Source organism: Gorilla gorilla, chromosome 12, assembly GCF_029281585.2.
Source record: "Gorilla gorilla gorilla isolate KB3781 chromosome 12, NHGRI_mGorGor1-v2.1_pri, whole genome shotgun sequence".
Taxonomy (NCBI): Eukaryota; Metazoa; Chordata; class Mammalia; order Primates; family Hominidae; genus Gorilla; species Gorilla gorilla.
Window position 1 is genome coordinate 66,792,093 of NC_073236.2, and position 14,096 is coordinate 66,806,188.

The following is a 14,096-nucleotide window of genomic DNA, read 5'->3' on the forward strand; positions in this document are numbered from 1 at the left end:
AGCAGAAAGAGGATCCCTGAGCTAGTTGCCAGCTAATGGGTGGCCCCAGACTTCAACAACCAGTGCTTCACTAAGGAGCCGGGAACCCTCCCCTTAGCCCAGGTTCCCAAGATCTCAGATGGCAGAGGGGCCTAGCCAAAGGCAGGCACTCAACCATAGGAAGCAAGAATGGAGAAGGTCTGCCTTTAACTCAGCCCGCTGCTACTGCCCCAACCCTCTTGCCCCCTGAGTATTCAGAGGCAGAGGCACTGTAGCCTTTCTGCTCTGTCCCACTCTGCTGTGTGACCTCAGATAAGTCACTCCTCTTCTCTGAGCCTCAGTCTTCCATCCATATGATGAGGGGGTGGTGCTGGGTGAACACTGAGGTTTCTGCCTCTCTGGCACCTGCTGTCAGGGAGACAAATTTCTGGGAACTTGATTTGCTCAGAGACAGGAGGGGCTAGATGTGGGACAGACAGTTTAAGAGGATAGGGCAGCGCAAGGGCCCCAGTGATGGTGGAACATCAGGCCTCGGGGTCAGGGGGGATGCGACTTCAGGTCAGAGAGCCCTCCCAGATGGACACCCACTTTGCCTGCCTAGTGGGCTTGCCCTGGAGGAGAGGAAAGCAGCCCCTCGGTAAGTGGCCGCTCTCTGAGGCCAGAACGGGTGTCCTCCCTAATACCTGTTCTTTTCCACTTTCGCTTACCAGGTTCCCAAGGGCCCCCAGATCCCTCACCAGGCTGATAGGCAGATGGACAATAGAACCACCCCTTCCCTAACCTTTGCCCATGCATTTGAACACAGAACCCCAAGGCTTGAGTAGGAAGGAGTGTAGTGACCTCCCTCCAGGTGGAATGCCATCTTCCTCCTCATCCTGCTCTCTGCATCCCCTCTCTCTGCAGCCAGTGCCAATATCTGCAATGTGGTCCTGATGCGGTACGGGGAGCTGGAGGAAGGGATTGATGTCCTGGACAGCGATGGCAACCTCGTGGGCTCCTCCAAGATCGCAGCCCGACACGTGGGTCTGGGGGTTCGCAGGGTTGGGGAGGCCAGCAACAGGGAGGGGAGTGGTTTTCCTTTAGCGTGTGTCTTCCACAGGCTTCTATCCGGGGTACCCTTATTTTGGCATCTTGATGTCTCCTCCTCACCCCACCCCCACATCCAATCTGCATGAGTCTGGGCCTCTGGCCTCCCGCCTCTTCCCCTGGACATGGCCTCACTGCTGTGAAAAGTCCCTGTCTCTTGTCGCAGCCCCTCAGGACCCAGCTTGTTGCTTGTCTCACCCAGAGGAGGTGTTAATTGGTGAGGGCAGAGGAGACTTCCTCAGAGCTCTCTTCCCCTTCCCTCTGCCCAGGGCCCTGCCTCCCAGGCCTTCACATCCTCTTGGGTAAGCCGAGGAAGCCTGGGAGGCCAGTGGTTTGTGGTTCTAGGTTAATAGGCACTTCTGCAGGTGAGAGCTCACCAGGGAGTGAGTGCCGTGAGGTCAAGGGATTTGAGGCTTGCAGAGGTTTGGAGAATATTTTGTTATAAGACCTTCTTTTGCCCCTGGTTTCATAGGCTCAGCCACTCTAGCAATTGCAGTTTAAAAAATGAAAACACAGGCTGGTCACAGTAGCTCACGCCTGTAATTCTAGCACTTTGGGAGGCCAAGGTGGGTGGATCGCCTGAGGTCAGGAGTTCGAGACCAGCCTGGCCAACATGGCAAAACCCCGTCTCTACTAAAAATGCAAAAATTAGCCAGGCGTGGTGGCGGGCACCTAAAATCCCAGCTACTCAGGAGGCATAGGCAGGAGAATTGCTTGAACCCGGTGGGTAGAAGTTGCAGTGAGCTGAGATCACATCACTGCACTCCAGCCTGGGTGAAACAGCGAAACTCCGTCTCAAAAAAAAAAACGCAGTCCATGAGTCCATGTGTACGTCTCCCTCTGCTTTCCCAGCCTTTGTCCTGATGGTGGTTAATGGCTCGTCTTGCTGCCCCCTGGGCTCTGGCCTCTGTGCTGGGCATGGGGTAGGATGGGTGCTGGGGGGGAGCCGTGAAGTAGTGGAGCATGCATCCCTGCTCCAGCCACTGTCCTTATCAGCTCCCACCAGGGCCCCCAAGCCTTACCCCAGTCATGAGGTCTTCTCAATCAGACTTTAGTCTGGGAAGAGCTCTCTCCAAGTCAGTGCCCCTCCAAGGTTTTTAGGGCAAGTGGCTGGGGGTGTCATGCCGACACTGCATCCTCTGCTCCCTGCACTGGCACTGGACCCTCCTGTCATTCCCATACCTGTTCCGGAGACTGGAGGGGCCTCTCCCAGGCCTTCCTGAGGCTGACCATGAAGAGCCCAGGTTCCTGGGAGAAATGTTCAGCCCTGAGCCCATCATGAGAGGGGATTTAGTCTCAGTTTCCTACCTGTCCCCAACCTCCCATTCCAGCCCTGTTCTTTTCCCCAACCCCCCTGAGGGAGGACAGCCATGCCATGATAACTCCTCTCAGTGTCATCACACAGCAAGGAAACCCAAGTGGCCCCTGGCTTCCTTCAGCCTGGCTTGCTTAGGTCTTTGCTGTCCGGGGAAGCACTCCAGGCATCTGTGGGCTGTGAGCTGCTCCTGGAGCCTGCTCTGAGGGCTGAAGCTCGTGGGGCTAAAGGAACTTACCACAATGGCTGTCGGAGCTCAGAATTGCCACTGAGCTGTGTTCTGGCCAAGGACACTCCCACCCCAGGAATCCCTTGGGAGGCCCTGGAGCAAGGCCCCAAGCAGACCCTGAGGGAAACCCTGCAGACGCCCAGCTGAAGCATGCCTCCCTTACAGAACCAACCTCTTGTCACTGAGAAAGACTCATCCAGAGCCAAGAGACACAAGATCTTGCAAATCTTTGTCTTTAAGAGATATTAAAAAAATAAAAATAAAAAAAAAGTAGGCCGGGCACGGTGTCTCATACCTGTAATCCCAGCATTTTGGAGGCTGAGGGGGGTGGATCACCTGAGGTCAGGAGTTTGAGACCAGCCTGGCCAACATGGCAAAACCCCATCTGTACTAAAAAATGCAAAAATTAGCTGGGTGTGGTGGGGCACGCCTGTAATCCCAGCTACTCGGGAGGCTGAGGCTGGAGAATTGCTTGAACCCAGGAGGTGGAGGTTGCAGTGAGCTGAGATCACGCCACTGCACTGCAGCCTGGGCAACAGAGCAAGACCTCCATCTAAAAAGCAAACAAACAAACAAAAAAAACACCAACAACAAAAAAAAGTAAATTCCAGAAGCTCGGTCCTCCTTTGGCTCCATGAGCCCCACTGGCTCAACAGGCCCTAGCTGACTATGCCGGCCTTGCTTTTAGAGCTGCTCCCCAGCCCCTGTGCACACTGAGTATGGGAGGTTGTGCCCACCACCCCCGAGGTACTCAGCCACCTCCCTGAGCACTGCCCCTTCCTGGGGCTGCCTGAGTGTTCCCCATGTGTGGCAGGTGATGGGAATCTGCTCTTCTCAAATGTGTGTGGTAAGAAGAACACTGGAAGCCGGGCGCGGTGGTTCACACCTGTAATCCCAGTACTTTGGGATGCTGAGGCGGGCGGATCACCTGAGGTCAGGAGTTCGAGACCAGCCTGGCCAAAATGGCGAAACCCCATCCCATCCCTACTAAAAATACAAAAATTAGCCAGGTATGGTGGTGCGTACCTGTAATCCCAACTACTCGGGAGGCTGAGACAGGAGAATCACTTGAACCTGGGAGGCGGAGGTTGAAGTGAGCTGAGATCACACCACTGCACTCCAGCCTGGGGGACAGAGCAAGACTCTGTCTCAAAAAAAAGGAAAGAGAGAGAGAGGAAAGAAAAAAGAAAGGAAGGAAAGAAAGAGGGAGGGAGGGAAGGAGGAAGGAAGGAAAAAGGAGACCAGTGGCTTTTTTTGTTGTTTGGAATGCAGCTTCCTGAGCAATCCCATGAATAAGGCCATTCAGACACACATGCGTTGTGGTGGCACACACCTAGGGCTCTGGGTGGTATGCTGTCCTGTCACCAGCTGTCAGGCCCCTCTCACACAGCCTCTGCCTGCCCCTCAGGCCCTGCTGGAGACGGCGCTGACGCGAGTGGTCCTGCCTATGCCCATCCTGGTGCTACCCCCGATCGTCATGTCCATGCTGGAGAAGTGAGTTGGGGAAGCCAGGATGGAGAGGCCACCGTAGGGGAGGAGGGGGAGAGGGAGGGGGAACTGGCTGGCCCAGGCAAGAGATGAGGGGGTGGCAGGAAGCCTGCCCCAGTTTGTGTAGAGGGTGGAAGGTGTCTTGCTCCATCTTGGACTTTCCAGGTGGTGCCACAGAATCACTCTGTGAGAATTCTTGGACTTTTACTATGCAGGACCCTGGGCTAGGTGTCACGAGGGATACCAGGATAACAGCGCTGGCCCTCCCCTGAGGAGCTGGCAGTTCTGGGGTGTGTGTGTGTGTGTGTGTGTGTGTGTGTGTGTGTGTGTGTATGTATGTGTGTGTGTGTGTGTGTGTGTGTGTGTGTGTGTGTGTGTGTGTGTTTTCATGTGTGCTTACATGCTCTCAGTGAATAGTATGTACAGGACCATTTGTGAAGGCAGAGTCTGAGGATTCAGGTAGGAAGACTAGATTTGGGTAGGCATCTGCTGTGGGGCAAATCACCACCTTACTGAGCCTCAGTTTCTCTGCTTGTAAAATACAAATAGTAATAACCTCCTGCCTCCCTCAGAGGGATGTTCTAAGCACTCATATCTGTCATGACTGTGAAGAAATGAGGGAGCATAGTAACAGTAGTGGAGCGATTCTATTAATGAATGAGTGCGAAACTGAAGGGGCGGACTGAAACTCCGCTGGAAGGAAAGGCTGCGCAGAGAGGGCGGGCCCTGGGAGAAGGCAGGGGGCAGGGGAGGGTCCCCTAGGTGGAGGGGGCCTGGAGGTACAGACCCCTGGCTTGTCAGTTGACAGTGAGGAGACCCTACCCTATGGGGACACCTCAAGACAGCAGCTGGAATTGGGGGCGTGTGGTATAAGGACGGGGATGGGGGTACTCCATCTGGGGTTCTGGGGCAAAGGATTCTTCCCTGTTTGGGGACTTTCTTATTCCCACAGTATGAATTATAATAACAAGTGACATTTATTAAGCACTTGTATATCCCAGTCCTCTCTCAGGCCTCTGCCCCAATGCCACCTCCTTAAAGAGGCCCTCCCTGACCACCCCATCAGAATTCACCATTTCTCATTATTTCCTCTCCCTTGAAGTCCTTTATTTTTCTTACGGCCCTTATCCATATCTGAGATTGTTCCTCTAGTTGTGTATTTTCTGTCTGCTCTACTAGAATGTCATCTCCATGAGGCATGTCCATCCTTTTGTTCACTGCCCTGCCCAGCATCTAGCACAGTTCCTGCCACACAATAGATGCTCAGTAAGTGTTTGTTGAAAGGATGAATGAGTGAGTGAATGCATTCTCTCATTTCACCTTCAGGACAGCATAATAAGGTAAGTATAATATCCTCATTCTACAGCTGAGGAGAGGAAGGCAAAGACAGGCTATGTCATCCACTTACGGTCATGTACTAGGAAATAGCAGAGCCAGCGGTGGCTCAGGAGTGAGGCTGCAAAGCTTAGTCTCTTCAAGCTACACTGGCTGCGTCTTGCATATTCAGGTCATAACCCTCAATCAGCCTGTGTTTGAGTCCTGCCCTGTGTGGAAATGGGAAGAGTAGATTTGGGGTCTGATCTCAGGAAGCCTGTGTGTTTATAAGGGTGGTGGGCAAGACCCGTACCCAGGTCAGCTGCAGGTGAGAGCAGGCAGTGTGTGAACTTGGCCAAGGTGACCTTGAGAAGAGGAAGCACTGTGGGCCTGGCAGCAAGAAGGGCTGGTCCCCAGAGAGGGGCTGCGGCCGACTCAGAGAGCAGGATAGAATTTTTGTGGAAAGGCGGGCTTTCTGGGCAGGGTGCAGGCCTGTGGTGTAGACACTGAGGTGTCCAGCCTGGCCAAAGTGAAGTGTGCTCATGGGGCCAGCTGATGAGGGGTCCTGTGTGCCCAGCTGAGGTGAGCCCTCTCTCACCCTAGAAGAGGGCGGAGGCTCTGGGGGTACCTGAGCATGGGCATGGCATGGTGAACACTGGGATTAAGAAAATTCGTATGGTATGGAAGTTTGCAACAGACAAAAATAAACAGGGCAGGCTCTTTTGTGCCCCTGACTCTCGTATACGTAGCCCCTTCGTGAACTGAGGTTGTCCCTGAATACCAGTGACTGCAAGTACACACAGGGAGCAAGCGGGGCAGGCGAGGAAGGTGGTTCTTCTGTCCTTGAGATTGCTGAGTCTTGAACCTTGGAATTCTGAAGCTGGTTCAGTGAGCAGTGCTTACTCTGTTACTTGCACCACAAGTCCAGTGAGGTAGAACACTTGCACAAGTCAAGCGAAGCAACTTTATTACTCACAGATAGGCCTCGGGGACAATGGACGCCTACCACTCAAGGCAAGCTGGTGCCCCACGGCTCGAGAAAGCTGCCCAGGGAGGATGGAGTCTCGTCCGCCCACGTACCACATCACACTGCAACTGAGGGAGCCTAGGAGCGCTCCACCCTGGGGTTTCCACCCTGGGGGACATCAGCTTGCTGTGCTAAAGTGTTGCAGGACATCCTGTTCCAGAAGAGGTAGGAACATGAGCCCAGGCTGTCTCAGACAGGCCCTCCTTATCTCAAGATGTTGCATTCCCAACACATCCTACAGCTATCCTGAGAACTACAAGAAGGCGGGGGGCGGGGTGTGAAGCTGGGTCAGCCATGCTCATCCAGGGACCTGTCCTGCAAGAATTCGCTGGGGAAAAACATGCTCTGCGATGCCTTCCCAGTTGGCAGAGATGTTTGCAGAAAGTGGAATGATGGTTAGTGTCCCATTAACTTGGGGGCTTAAACTTAGCTTTGGGAGTCATGGTGAAACAGGAAAAGTTTCGTTTTCCCCCTCAAAGGGAGTGCGATGGGGATGTGGCTTGCTTCTTCCGGGCCCTGCCGCTCAAACCTCTAGGGGAGCATACAGATGGGCAGGCTGTGGGGCTCCGACCCCACGGCAGTGTCTAGGGGTGAATGTTTATAGCTGATGCCCCAGTGGGCATATGTTACAGGGTACTTTTTTAGTTTAGCCATCCATAGGTGGCTTGTATTAGTCAGCTCAGTTAGACCCCTGCCTTATCGCGAGGACAGAGGGCTTTCTGTATCCCGGGGTTCTTGCCTTGGTGTACTGGAAGAATCGGATCACACGTGGGCTTGGAGAATGAGTGCAAGGTTTCATTGAGTGGAAGTAGCTCTCAGCAGATAGGGGAGCCAGAAGGGAGATTGGTTTTCCCCCGGAGTCGGGCTGCTTGGTGGCCCAGGCTCTTCTCCGACTGCCCCAGCCAAACTCCGCATCATTCTGCCAGTGGGTGGCCTGCCGGCGTCTGTCAATATGCCCTTCCGCCAACGTGCTCCCCTCAGCGTCCTCTTGCTGTCCAGCCGCTTGTGTGTTCCTCCACTGATGGGCTCCTCTGGATGTCCAGCTGCCTGTGTGTTCGCCTGCTAGGGTCTCAGGGATTTTTAGGTCCAGGATCAGGGGGTGTGGCAGGCCAGGGTGGTCTTGGGAAATGCAAAATTTGGGCAGGAAAACAAAAATGCCTGTCCTCACTTAGGTCCGTGGGCACAGGCCTGGGGGTGGAGCCCTAGCCAGAGACTGTGCCCTTCCCTTCCCCCCTTCCATATCCATGGCAAGTGGGTTGATTATTCTGGGACTGAACCTGTCCAGCCTGGGGCCTGCCTAGTGTCTGGGTGCCACATACTCTCACATCTCAGGCTCCAAAGGAGCCCCTCTGATAAGGTGATGAGAGGTCAGAGTTTGGTGCTCCTGGCAGCCTCATGTTTCATTGGTCCTTCCCTGAAGTTCTTTGGAGGGTCCCTGGGGAAAAGAAAAGTTCGGCCCAGGTTCCCCCAGAAAGATGAAGATGAATAAGACCCAGTTTGTGCCTTGAAGGCTTGCTAATCTCACATGTACTCTGGAAGTGCAGGACTGTGTGGTAGGGAGGCAGGGCAGTGTAGCAGAGTGAGCTGAGGCTCTGGTAGGAAAACAAAATCTAGGTTCCTGCTCCACCTCTTTCTGCCAGTCTGATGTGGTTGTGGAGCCTCCCTCAGCCTCAGTTTCCCACCTGGAAAATGAGGACACTGCCCCTTCATCACCTTGTTTGTTGGGGCTTTGCATTTTGCACCATTCAGCAGCTCTTTTGCTCTTTGCAGGGTCCGTGCCACGCACCCCATAGCCTTTGGGTGCAGGGGCACTAGTGCAGGGCTTCCGCTGAGGAGGCTGACAAGGAAGGCAGCCCCCACCCTTGGGGAGCCCCTGTTGGGTGAGGGAGTCAGGACAGCCAAGGAAAAAAGACAAAAGAACACTTACAAAGCAGCCTATGTGCAAATTAATGGAGTGCAAACTAAAACTGCGCTCCAAGTGCTGAAGGAATGCACAGCAATGAGGGGGACAAGCTGTTGTGTGGCGGCCATGGCTGGGACCTGCCTTGCTTCGCCTCTGGCCTTGGTTGATACTTTCAGAGCCAAGGTCCCTGGGCTTCCTACTGGGAAGAGAAAGGTGGGAGCTCAGCGTGCTCAGTTGGCCTTGACTCTGAGACGGAAAGGAAAAGAATCTCAAGTCAGAAGCAGAGGAGCGTCCATCCCCAGTCCAGAGCACTGGGCTGCCTCTGGGGGGTGCAGTCCACTGGGTGCCATCCTTCCCTCTCCACCACCCTCCAGCTCCCCTGAGTGCTCCAGGGGTTCACACTTGACACCCTCCCTGCAGCACCAGCCATGCTGAGGAGGAAGCTAGGCCCAGGGGTTGGATCACAGGTTCCTGTGCTGGATCAGGAGGGCTCTAGCTGGCTCAGCCCCAGCCCAGCCTCCCTGGCACTGGAATGAAGGGCCAGCAGAGGCACCAGGCTGGGTCTGAGTTGGCTCCGGGCCCAGGCCACAGCCCTGAGTCCGCTCCCCCAGCTTCCTTTACTCCCTGGGCTCCAGGTCTTTCCTTTCTCCCAGGCATTCGCACATCTCTCCATCTGCATATTTTAACTCCCCCAGCTGCCTTTCCCATCCCTCCTTGCCATTTTCCTCCCCCTTCCCTTCCCCCTGTCCTACTGTGTTCGCTCTCAGGCCTGCTCTGGGCTGGGGCTTCCGAGGCTCCTGTTTCAGCCTCAGGTCTGACTCCTTCCTGAGCTGGGAGCCCAGGCCTCGGACTTCTTGGACCTCTTTCCCACTGAGTACTTCAGCCAGCCACCCTGAGAGAGGAGCCTTGGTCACAGTCCCACAGAAAGGGGGTCTGTCTAGTATCCCCACCAGCAGGTCCCAAGGACTGAGCCCATGGCCTGCTCTTCACCTGCCGGGGGTAGCGTCTCTCTTTCTTTTTCTCACCCTTCACTGCTCTCAGGGCTGTGGGCAGGGACCCTCGGGGCTGTGCTTCCAGGGACTCCACACCCTCTAGTCACTGCCACTGGAACAGGAGGGCAGCCCCGTCCTTCCACAGCCTCCTCCAAGCAGGGGCTCCAGACTCTGTATGAAGCTTGGAGAATGAGCCTTGTATCCCCCGCTCCTCCTTATCTTGCTTGAGAAGTTCATCTCAGGGCCCTCTCAGCCTTATTCCCAGCCCCTCCATGACCCCTAAGGAAGCCCAGGCGGGCATGGGCTAGCATGGAGTAGAGAGAGAGGGTGGGGGTGCTGGATGGGGATTGGAGGATCAGAGGGGTTTGAGCTTGATTTAGGCACCTTGGTCCTACTGCTCAATCCTGTGGAAACTCCCCTTTCCAATAGCTTAATTCAGGCCAAATTTAGCAGCTGGACAAACCTTGCAGTCTGGGCCTGTGGGAAGGGCTGGAAGACAGGTGGGCTACCAGGATCCTACCTTCCCGCAGGTAACATGAGCAATAACAACAGCAATAATGACACATAGTTTCTGAGCACTTACTGTGTGCCAGGCCAGGGCTCACCCTTTTACTTGCATAGGATTTGCAAGTAATGGGATCTTTATTAATACCTGAGCAGGAACATGCAGGGCCAGGGTTTATCAGAAGTGTGGTCTGGGATCACAATTTTAGACTCATGGAGGGTTAAAATGCACATTTCCAGGTCCAGTGCCCACTGAATCAGGCTTTCATGGTTGTAAGCAACCCTTGGGCATTTGCATTTTTAACCAGTTGCCCAGTCCAGCTGATGCACTTTAACTTTTGAAAACTACTCCCAATTTTGCTGTCTTCTCAGGGCCAGTTGCTGTTGGGATTCTTGTCTCAAGAGGTGACAGTATATGAGGTTTACTGCCCCCTACATTGGGGCTCCGCCCCTAGGAGGGCCCCTTACCTGCCTGTGGCATGGTCAGCCCTGCTGGGGGCAGCAGATAAGAGCCTGGATTATTTCCCCTTCACACCAGGAGCCTGTCACTTGGAGGCTAACAGTTACTGAGGTCAGATTTAGTGCCTGCCCAACACCCCCTGGCAAATAGTCTAGTCATCCCAGGCCTCCCCAGGTGGAATGCTGTGGTCCTCGCTGAAGGGCCTGCTGTATTGAGCAAAACAGGAAGCTCCGATGAACACAGTGCAGGCACATTGGCCAGCTGGTATGTCCCCACGCTGTCTGGGGAGCCTGGGCCCCAGAGGGAGGTTTATCATGCCCCCTCCCCTGCCCAGGAAACCAGCTCCGAAGCCAGCCATGGGAAGAAGGTGCCAGCTGTGTTGTGTTGGTGATGAAGCTGGCACAGGGGACCAGCTGGGGTGACAGCACCCTCGGGGAGTCAGGGGTCTAGGCAGCAGCTCTGCCAGCCTCCTGCAGACTTGGCCTTGGACGAGTCATTGCACCCTCTGTTGCCCTTGGGTTGAAATTGACAAGGTGGCCAGTGGGATGTCTTCTGTCCTCACACATAGAGGAGGATTACCCCCTCCTGGCTGGCGTGTGCCCATATGTATGTGCTTTGTCATCTCCCCTGAACTTGGCACCTACTCTGGTTTCTTTGCTGTTTAATTACGTGCTGCCCTCGAGAGCGATCTTACGTTCCTATGTGTCTCCCCAGGAACAGGGGCCGACAGCCTCTTCGAGTGGCTCTCCCACGTAGGGCCTTCTTGGCACGGGGCTGGACGCATGGCGGGTGGGTGCCCCGAAAGTACTCATTCGTGACCTGAGTAATTGAGGTTTCAGCCAGCAACATCCTTCAAGACGTTGGGATAGGGGTCTATACCCGCTGGGATAGGGGTACCTCTCGGGAGAAGGTCCCAAAGACAGAACTCTGCTATATCTGTTTAGCTGCACACTGGCACTGCCCCGGAACCACGCTTCCTTGGCCCAGAGACAGAGTGGGACCCAGCATGGTGGCTGGCAGCCAGCCCACCCTACCTTCGGGTCTCATGGGGCTCCCTCCTCTCTCCCTCACAGGACGGCTCTCCTGCAGGCACGCCCCCGGCTGCTCCTCCCTGTGCAAAGCCTCGTGTGCCTGGCAGCCTTCGGCCTGGCCCTGCCGCTGGCCATCAGCCTCTTCCCGCAAATGTCAGAGGTCAGTGGGGAGGGGCTCAAGGGCAGGGCAGGGGGTGCTGTTTGGTGATTTCTGAACAAATACTCATACCGTGCCGACTCCTTAGCGCCATGCTAGGCGCTGGGGCTGGAACCGTGAATAAGGCTGGCCCAGGCTCTGGCCCTCAGAGTGAGGGTCATGCAGTCAACAGGGTGATTAAACAGAGGCCAGCAGATGAGGAGCCAGGAGTGTTAGGGTGGGAGAAGCTCCATTGGGTGTGGAAGGAGACAGCAGACCAAACTGAGCCTAGAGGGAAGTGACATTTCACTGGGACTGGGAGCGTGGCTGGAGTTGGCCAGATGAAAAGGGGTGGCGGGGGGAGATGTGAGGTCCGCGGACACCTGGTGTGAAGGTTCTGAGAGGTGAGGCAGCACACGCCATGTCCAAGAGCTGACCAAAGTCTGCGGCGCAACCAGGGAGTGCAGCAAGGTGATGTGGCCTGGGAATGAGGGGCTGGGCTGGGTGGTGTTGGGAACTTGGAAGCCAGAACAGAGAGGGTGAATGTCCTCCTAAGGGCTGTGCAAGGCAGACCACAGATGCCTGATTCTGAGCGGCCTCTGTGCTGCCACGTGGGGCTGGGTTAGAGCTCCAGAGAAGGAACCATCAGGAGCCTGTGGCGGGCATCCAGCGAGCGGTGATGGCGGCTTGGACCAGGCTGTTGGCAGTGGGCATGGAGAGAAGTGGGTCCCTAAAGAGGGAGTCAGGAGGCAGCTTCCTCGGGATTCGATGAAGAGCTCTATGTGGTGGGAGGGAACGGGAGCCAGAGGATGTGCGCTGGCTTTCTGGTTTTGAACAACCAGGCAGATGTAGGTGCTTAATGAGATGGAGCCAGGCGGGGGCAGGTTCGAGGGAGGGCAGTGGGTCAGCTGGATGGACACGCGGGGTTGAGGAGCCTGTGGGATGTTGGCTCTGGGTCTGGAATGAGGAGAGACGCCCGGGCTGGAGGGATAGAAGCAGAGCCTACCAGCATGACAACAGTGCTGGAATCGAGGGTGGTGGGTGAGGCCTCCACCCTGACGGGGTCCAAAGACAAGCAGCCAGGGTGGTGTGGGCAGATCCGGGCCATGTGTGATCAGGGTTGGGGGGGCATCCACAGGGTCAGACCCTCCTGAGAGGTCACACTCCATGAGATTACAGAGTATCCATTAGTGTCTCAGGCAACGTAGCCAAACCCTGTCCCCAGAGAAGGGATCCAGGTGACAGGTGAGGGGAAAAAATGAGAAAGACAGGTCCACAGCCGCAACAAGATGTGGGATCAGGAGGGGCTTTTATTTATGTATTTGTCGTTGTTTTAAATGGGAGAGACAGGGGCTTGCGTAAATGCAGTAGAGAAGGCACCAGGAAAGATGTTGAGGATGCTGAGAGGACGATTTTGGGAAAGTCCATGAAAAGGAGGGGGGACCAGAGCACAGACGAGGGGATCAGCCTTGGCACGGGGAGACCCCTCCCCACTTCAGTAGGTGGAAGAGGAGTGGGGTGGGAGGAAAATGCTGCTGGGGGTAGGGTTCAGGGGTAGGAAAATTGAAGAAGTTGTTCCAATGGCTCCTGTGTTCTTGTGACTGAGCAGACAGGAGAGAGTAGGGTGGGGAAGGCGCAGGAAGTCAGAGGTCTGAGGACACAGAGAAGGGGTGAGACATCCAGGGGAGAATGAGAGGTGAGGAGGCTGAGCAGCACGTGGTCTGGGGGTGCAGCCGGGCCTGTTCACCAGGAGGTGCTATGGGCCAGTACAGGGAGGGCCACAGATCCTTTCTTCTGGGGTTTTGTCAGGTTGGGGGTGAGGGGGGCTGAGAGATGGGTGACAGCACGGAGGAGCAGAGGACCACGGGATCCACACTGGGTTGGAGTGAAGGTGGGAGCTAAGCTGAGGGGAAGGAGCAGACCCAAGAGGGCCCAGGAGGTGTCTGCATTGAGCTCACAAGAAGGCAGGGGCTGTGGCCAGAAAGCGGCGCTTCTGAATCTGTGATTTCACCACGGACCTGCTTCAGGCAGGGCCCCAAGAGAGGTGGGGGAGAGGTGAGGGCTCCTGGAGACAAGTCGGGGAAGTGAAAACAAGAGGCCGGGGCTGTTGGGGCTGTGAGGGCTGGAGACCCAGGCTCTTAGAGCAGGAGGAGGGGGTGACCCGCCTTAGGCCTTGGAAGGTGAGAAGTGGGGTGGCTTCCTTCCAGAGCCCCAGAGTTTGAGGAGGAGACTCTGTGGGAGTGGGGCTCCTGTCTTGGGGGACACCATTCAACGCGCACCAAGATTAAAGCCAGCAGGACCTCATCTCATGCCCACAGCGGCCAGCCTTGTCATGGGTGCTGGGATGCTCCTTCCCCCACCTCTCACCCTGGGAAAGCTGCAGCCTGGGACTCCAGATGGAGCCATGGGCTCTGGGTTGCCTAGGAGCCCTGAAGAGGGAAGGGCGGGTATTTCTCAGTGGTCTCTGACATCCCTGTCCCAGCCCAGCACTCCCTGAAGCCATTGCATCTGTCTGTGCAATCAGCCTGAGCCCAGGGTCCTAGGCCAGGGCCAGAGTCACCCATGTGTTTATAGGTACCTCTGTGCTTCTAGTAGCTGTCATAACTCCACCTGCCTGCACAGAGAAGGGACC

General features: G+C 55.7%; 1 protein-coding gene across 10 annotated transcripts in view; it reads left to right on the plus strand.

Annotated features, from left to right (window-relative positions):
- The window catches only part of SFXN5 (sideroflexin 5), a 130,300-nt gene that overhangs the window by 99,739 nt on the left and 16,465 nt on the right, over positions 1-14,096 (plus strand). For 6 of the 10 annotated variants that reach the window (XM_004029416.5, XM_019020922.4, XM_019020933.4 and 3 more), the window contains 3 exons: positions 883-998; positions 4,018-4,103; positions 11,371-11,488. In XM_004029416.5, coding sequence (XP_004029465.1) covers positions 883-998; positions 4,018-4,103; positions 11,371-11,488 — 320 coding nt within the window. The remainder of the gene's footprint in view (positions 1-882; positions 999-4,017; positions 4,104-11,370; positions 11,489-14,096) is intronic. The other 4 variants (XM_019020925.4, XM_019020932.4, XM_031008289.3 and 1 more) reach the window with 3 other exon arrangements.